This window comes from Oncorhynchus gorbuscha, linkage group LG19 (assembly GCF_021184085.1).
Source record: "Oncorhynchus gorbuscha isolate QuinsamMale2020 ecotype Even-year linkage group LG19, OgorEven_v1.0, whole genome shotgun sequence".
Taxonomy (NCBI): domain Eukaryota; kingdom Metazoa; phylum Chordata; class Actinopteri; order Salmoniformes; family Salmonidae; genus Oncorhynchus; species Oncorhynchus gorbuscha.
The window spans coordinates 73,901,533-73,909,120 of record NC_060191.1 but is presented as its reverse complement, the minus strand read 5'-3'; the positions used below and the strand labels follow the sequence as shown (position 1 = coordinate 73,909,120).

At 47.4% G+C, this 7,588-nt stretch overlaps 2 protein-coding genes across 5 annotated transcripts in view; one reads left to right on the top strand and one right to left on the bottom strand.

The window, feature by feature from the left end:
- Nucleotides 1–1,587, top strand: part of LOC124005040 (small G protein signaling modulator 2-like) — a 136,156-nt gene extending 134,569 nt beyond the window's left edge. For both annotated transcript variants that reach the window (XM_046313899.1, XM_046313898.1), the window contains exons 24-25: nt 456–1,081; nt 1,316–1,587. In XM_046313899.1, the coding sequence (XP_046169855.1) occupies nt 456–544 (89 nt within the window). In that variant the 3' untranslated portion in view covers nt 545–1,081; nt 1,316–1,587. The remainder of the gene's footprint in view (nt 1–455; nt 1,082–1,315) is intronic.
- The window catches only part of LOC124005041 (protein-tyrosine sulfotransferase 1), a 137,309-nt gene that overhangs the window by 9,730 nt on the left and 119,991 nt on the right, over nt 1–7,588 (bottom strand). The window lies entirely within an intron of this gene.

The following is a 7,588-nucleotide window of genomic DNA, read 5'->3' as shown; positions in this document are numbered from 1 at the left end:
TATTTAACAAGGCAAGTCAGTTTAAGAACAAGCTCTTATTTACAATGGCGGCCTACACCAGGCCAAACCCGGACGACGCTGGGCCAATTGTGCGCCGCCCTATGGCACTCCCAGTCACGGCCGGTTGTGATACAGCCTGGATACGAACCAGGGTCTGTAGTGACACCTATAGACCACTGCACCAATCAGGAGCCTCCAACAAAAACATGGTGAAATGTGTTGGGTTGAAGCACAGAGGTGGAGGCAAACTGTGAGCACAGTCACTACAGATATGTAGTGTGTGTATAAAAGCATCTCCCTGACTTCCTGTGTGTGTGTGTGTGTGTGTGTGTGTGTGTGTGTGTGTGTGTGTGTGTGTGTGTGTGTGTGTGTGTGTGTGTGTGTGTGTGTGTGTGTGTGTGTGTGTGTGTGTGTGTGTGTGTGTGTGTGTGTGTGTGTGTGTGTGTGTGTAACAGAGATGGCAGAACGTCATGACGTGCAGCACATCCTTCAGATCGCCAGAGAACTGGTGCTCAAGGTCCAGTCTCTCATCGAGAACAAGTGATGAAGAGGAGGATGAACAGGGCAGGAGGAAGAGGAGGGTGAACAAGGCCAGAAGAGGAGAGGTAGAGAGGAGCCAGATACCATCACTCCACCCCTCCACCTGCCCATCCATCCTCTGCATCCAGCACAGCTCCCTCCCTCTCTTACCCCTCTTTATACCTCACACACCTGTGGAAGAGACGGAGACGTGGGCCCTCTATCCCTCCAGCCAGACCAGTGAAGGGTGAAGGCTCCAGGTTGACCATCCTGGCCTGGATGAAGGAGAGAACAGGGGGAAAGGAGATGGATGTTGGCTGGGTCCTGGTCTAGGTCTGGTTCTGGTCCTGGACTGGGTCTGGTCTGGGTTTGGTCTGGGTCTGGTCCTGGTTCCAGTGCTAAGTCTGGGTCTAGGTCTGGACCTGGTCCTGGACTGGGTCTGGTCTGGGTCTGGTCTGGTCCTGGACTGGGTCTGGTCTAGGTCTGGTCTGGGTCTGGTTCTGGACTGGGTCTGGTCCTGGACTGGGTCTGATCCTGGTTCCAGTGCTAAGTCTGGGTCGAGGTCTGGTCCTGGACTGGGTCTGGTCTGGGTCTGGTCTGGGTCTGGTCTGGGTCTGGTCCTGGTTCCAGTGCTAAGTCTGGGTCTAGGTCTGGACCTGGTCCTGGACTGGGTCTGGTCTGGGTCTGGTCTGGTCCTGGACTGGGTCTGGTCTAGGTCTGGTCTGGGTCTGGTTCTGGACTGGGTCTGGTCCTGGACTGGGTCTGATCCTGGTTCCAGTGCTAAGTCTGGGTCGAGGTCTGGACCTGGTATATAGATGTTGTTTACAAGCACCCGGTCACAGAAAGCCATGGTTAGTTGGTTGCTGTCAGACGTTTGGAGTTGTGTTTATGCTCCTTAGTTGGATCACACTGTGACTGCCCGCATTTTATTATTCTCTACTATTCACCAGGGGTGGCAGGAAGCTTAGTGGTGAGAGGCAGGTAGCCTAGTGGTGAGAGGCAGGTAGCCTAGTGGTGAGAGGCAGGTAGCCTAGTGGTGAGAGGCAGGTAGCCTAGTGGTGAGAGGCAGGAAGCTTAGTGGTGAGAGGGGCGGCAGGTAGCCTAGTGGTGAGAGGCAGGTAGCCTAGTGGTGAGAGGCAGGTAGCCTAGTGGTGAGAGGCAGGTAGCCTAGTGGTGAGAGGCAGGTAGCCTAGTGGTGAGAGGCAGGTAGCCTAGTGGTGAGAGGCAGGTAGCCTAGTGGTTAGAGGGGCGGCAGGTAGCCTAGTGGTGAGAGGCAGGTAGCCTAGTGGTTAGAGGCAGGTAGCCTAGTGGTTAGAGGGGCAGGTAGCCTAGTGGTTAGAGGCAGGTAGCCTAGTGGTTAGAGACAGGTAGCCTAGTGGTTAGAGGGGCGGCAGGTAGCCTAGTGGTTAGAGGGGTGGCAGGAAGCTTAGTGGTGAGAGGCAGGTAGCCTAGGGGTTAGAGGCAGGTAGCCTAGGGGTTAGAGGCAGGTAGCCTAGGGGTTAGAGGCAGGTAGCCTAGGGGTTAGAGGCAGGTAGCCTAGTGGTTAGAGGCAGGTAGCCTAGTGGTTAGAGGCAGGTAGCCTAGGGGTTAGAGGCAGGTAGCCTAGGGGTTAGAGGCAGGTAGCCTAGGGGTTAGAGGCAGTTAGCCTAGGGGTTAGAGGCAGGTAGCCTAGGGGTTAGAGGCAGGTAGCCTAGGGGTTAGAGGCAGGTAGCTTAGTGGTTAGAGGCAGGTAGCTTAGTGGTTAGAGGCAGGTAGCCTAGTGGTTAGAGGCAGGTAGCCTAGTGGTTAGAGGCAGGTAGCCTAGTGGTTAGAGGCAGGTAGCCTAGTGGTTAGAGGCAGGTAGCCTAGTGGTTAGAGGCAGGTAGCCTAGTGGTTAGAGGCAGGTAGACTAGTGGTTTGAGCATTAGGCCACTAACTGAAAGGCTGCTAGATCGAATCCCCGAACTGCCAAGGTAAAAACCTGTTGTTCTGCCCCTGAACAAGGCAGTTTAACCAACTGTTCCCTGGGAGGCTGTCATTGTAAATAATTTGTTCTTAACTGACTTGCCAAGTTAAATAAAGGTTAAACTTCTTGATGCATCCATCTCGTTAGCGGGATCATTTCCGTCAACCACCGCTGAATTGCAAAGCGACAAATTCAAATAAAATTACAAATTTATTTTTTTAAAATCATGAAATCACAAGTGCAATATAGCAAAACACAGCTTAGCTTGTTGTTAATCCACCTGGCGTGTCAGATTTCAATACAGCTTTTCGGCGAAAGCATAACAAGTGTTTATGTAAGGACATCTCTCTCAATAGGCAAAACATTACAAACACCTAGCAGCCAAGTAGATTGGTCACGAAAGTCAGAAAAGCAATAAATTAAATCGCTTACCTTTGATGATCTTCAGATGTTTGCACTCACGAGACTCTCAGTTACACAATAAATGTTCCTTTTGTTCCATAAAGATTGTTTTTTATATCCAAAATACCTCTATTTGTTTGGCGTTATGTTCAGAAATCCACAGGAAAGAGCGGTCACGACAACGCAGACGAAAATTCCAAATAGTTTCCATAATGTCCACAGAAACATGTCAAACGTTTTTTATAATCAATCCTCAGGTTGTTTTTACAATATATAGTGATAATATATCAACCGGGACTGTAGCTTCTTCAATAGGAGAGAGAGAGAAAATGGCTGCTTCAAGCTGTTGCTCATAAAAAACGCTGCTGGCACCCAGCCATACAATGACTCAATGTGATCATTCTTGCTAATTTTTCAAAATAAAAGCCTGAAACTATGTCTAAAGACTGTTCATACCATGGGGAAGCCATAGGAAAAGGAATCTGGTTGGTATCCCTTTAAATGGCTCGAAGGCAGGCTATGGAGCATGTAGCTTTCAAAATGGAGGCCACTTCCTGGTTGGATTTTCCTCAGGTTTTCGCCTGCAATATCAGTTCTGTTATACTCACAGACAATATTTTGACATTTTTGGAAACTTTAGAGTGTTTTCTATCCTAATCTGACAATTATATGCATATTCTGGGCCTGAGAAATAGGCAGTTTAATTTGGGTATGTTTTTCATCCAAACATCAAAATACTGCCCCCTACACTCGAGGATAAATTAATTTTAAAAAATGATCAGTACCCTTCTCCATCACAGAGACACCCTGACCTCTCAATCACAGAGACCCCCTGACCTCTCCATCACAGAGACCCCCTGACCTCTCCATCACAGAGACCCCCTGACCTCTCCATCACAGAGACCCCTGACCTCTCCATCACAGAGACCCCCTGACCTCTCCATCACAGAGACCCCCTGACCTCTCCATCACAGAGACCCCCTGACCTCTCCATCACAGAGACCCCCTGACCTCTCCATCACAGAGACCCCCTGACCTCTCCATCACAGAGACACCCTGACCTCTCCATCACAGAGACCCCCTGACCTCTCCATCACAGAGACCCCCTGACCTCTCCATCACAGAGACCCCTGACCTCTCCATCACAGAGACCCCCTGACCTCTCCATCACAGAGACACCCTGACCTCTCCATCACAGAGACACCCTGACCTCTCCATCACAGAGACCCCCTGACCTCTCCATCACAGAGACCCCCTGACCTTTCCATCAAGGAGACCCAAATATTTGATACCAAATAGTGAGATTGAGATTCCTCTGTGTTGAATTGGACTAGGGGTTAAATGATATACTGTGTGATGCTTCATCAAGTCTAACTTTGTTTTAGAGCGACACAACGTTAGTGTCAATGACCGAGCAAGTTAGTAGCCAGAGACTGAGTACAGCACATTATACACCATTGTATACACTTTCGGCCCGTCATTGGACACTGTGCTATCTAACCTCCAATCGAGCTTCAATGCCATACAGCACTCCTTCCGTGGCCTCCAACTGCTCTTAAACCCCCTGAAAACCAAATGCATGCATCAACCGACCCTGCCTGCACCATGCCCACTAGCATCACCACCATCACTGTTTCCTATCAGATAAAAACAAGAAGAAGAGGCTCCAAATCACCATCACTGTGTTCCTATCAAATAAAAACAAGAAGAAGAGGCTCCTCTGGCCATCAATCACTCACTGGGTTCCTATCAGATAAAAACAAGAAGTGAGGCTTCAGTGACCATCACCATCACCATCACTGGGTTCCTATCAGATAAAAACAAGAAGAAGAGGCTCCAGTGACCATCACCATCACTGGGTTCCTATCAGATAAAAACAAGAAGAAGAGGCTCCAGTGGCCATCACCATCACCATCACTGTGTTCCTATCAGATAAAAACAAGAAGAAGAGGCTCCAGTGACCATCACCATCACTGTGTTCCTATCAGATAAAAACAAGAAGAAGAGGCTCCAGTGACCATCACCATCACTGTGTTCCTATCAGATAAAAACAAGAAGAGGAGGCTCCTTGGCCATCACCATCACCATCACTGCTCTTATCAGATAAAAACAAAAGAAACCGCTCCAGCTGACCATCACCATCACTGCATCAGATAAAAACAAGAAGAAGGCTCCAGTGACCATCACATCACTGGGTTCCTATCAGATAAAAACAAGAAGAAGAGGCTCCAGTGACCATCACCATCACTCACTGTGTTCCTATCAGATAAAAACAAGAAGAAGAGGCTCCAGTGGCCATCACCATCACTGTGTTCCTATCAGATAAAAACAAGAAGAAGAGGCTCCAGTGACCATCACCATCACCATCACTGGGTTCCTATCAGATAAAAACAAGAAGAAGAGGCTCCAGTGGCCATCACCATCACCATCACTGTGTTCCTATCAGATAAAAACAAGAAGAAGAGGCTCCAGTGGCCATCACCATCACCATCACTGTGTTCCTATCAGATAAAAACAAGAAGAAGAGGCTCCAGTGACCATCACCATCACCATCACTGTGTTCCTATCAGATAAAAACAAGAAGAAGAGGCTCCAGTGAACATCACCATCACCATCACTGGGTTCCTATCAGATAAAAACAAGAAGAAGAGGCTCCAGTGACCATCACCATCACTGGGTTCCTATCAGATAAAAACAAGAAGAAGAGGCTCCAGTGACCATCACCATCACCATCACTGTGTTCCTATCAGATAAAAACAAGAAGAAGAGGCTCCAGTGACCATCACCATCACTGGGTTCCTATCAGATAAAAACAAGAAGAGGCTCCAGTGACCATCACCATCACCATCACTGTGTTCCTATCAGATAAAAACAAGAAGAAGAGGTTCCAGTGACCATCACCATCACTGTGTTCCTATCAGATAAAAACAAGAGGTTCCAGTGGCCATCACCATCACCATCACTGGGTTCCTATCAGATAAAAACAAGAAGAAGAGGCTCCAGTGGCCATCACCATCACCATCACTGTGTTCCTATCAGATAAAAACAAGAAGAGGAGGCTCCAGTGGCCATCACCATCACCATCACTGTGTTCCTATCAGATAAAAACAAGAAGAAGAGGCTCCAGTGACCATCACCATCACCATCACTGTGTTCCTATCAGATAAAAACAAGAAGAAGAGGCTCCAGTGACCATCACCATCACTGGGTTCCTATCAGATAAAAACAAGAAGAAGAGGCTCCAGTGGCCATCACCATCACTGGGTTCCTATCAGATAAAAACAAGAAGAAGAGGCTCCAGTGACCATCACCATCACTGGGTTCCTATCAGATAAAAACAAGAAGAAGAGGTTCCAGTGGCCATCACCATCACCATCACTGGGTTCCTATCAGATAAAAACAAGAAGAAGAGGTTCCAGTGACCATCACCATCACTGTGTTCCTATCAGATAAAAACAAGAAGAAGAGGTTCCAGTGACCATCACCATCACTGGGTTCCTATCAGATAAAAACAAGAAGAGGCTCCAGTGACCATGACCATCACTAGATAGTTGAGGAGTGGTAAAACATTGTCTGGTCTGACCAATCCCGAGTCAGGATTTGGTGTAAGAGGCATGATTCCATGGACCGGTCCTGCCTGGTGTCAATGGTACAAGGCTGGTGGTGTACTGGTGTGGGGAATGTTTTCCTGGCTCAAGTTACTGTAGGAACCTTGATGCCAATTGGTCAACGTTTGAACGACACATCGTATCTGAACATTGTTGTTGTCCAGATGCACCCCTTCATGGCTCCAGGTGGGTCTGATCCGGTACTAGATTCCTAATGAACTGTACCTAATAAACTGTCCACTGAGTGTAAATACCAGGGTGTTAGTAACACAGAGACTGGGGACAGTATAGTATATAATACCAGGGTGTTAGTAGCACGTAGACTGGGTACAGTATATAATACCAGGGTGTTAGTAACACAGAGACTGGGTACAGTATAGTATATAATACCAGGGTGTTAGTAACACAGAGACTGGGTACAGTATATAATACCAGGGTGTTAGTAACACAGAGACTGGGAATAGTATATAATACCAGGGTGTTAGTAGCACAGAGACTGGGTATAGTATATAATACCAGGGTGTTAGTAACACAGAGACTGGGTACAGTATAGTATATAATACCAGGGTGTTAGTAACACAGAGACTGGGTATAGTATATAATACCAGGGTGTGAGTAACACAGAGACTGGGTACAGTATAGTATATAATACCAGGGTGTTAGTAACACAGAGACTGGGTATAGTATATAATACCAGGGTGTTAGTAGCACAGAGACTGGGTACAGTATAGTATATAATACCAGGGTGTGAGTAGCACAGAGACTGGGTACAGTATAGTATATAATACCAGGGTGTTAGTAACACAGAGACTGGGTACAGTATAGTATATAATACCAGGGTGTTAGTAACACATAGACTGGGTATAGTATAGTATATAATACCAGGGTGTGAGTAGCACAGGGACTGGGTACAGACCAGTATATAATACCAGGGTGTTAGTAGCACAGAGACTGGGTACAGTATATAATACCAGGGTGTTAGTAGCACAGAGACTGGGTACAGTATAGTATATAATACCAGGGTGTGAGTAGCACAGAGACTGGGTACAGTATAGTATATAATACCAGGGTGTTAGTAGCACAGAGACTGGGTACAGTATATAATACCAGGGTG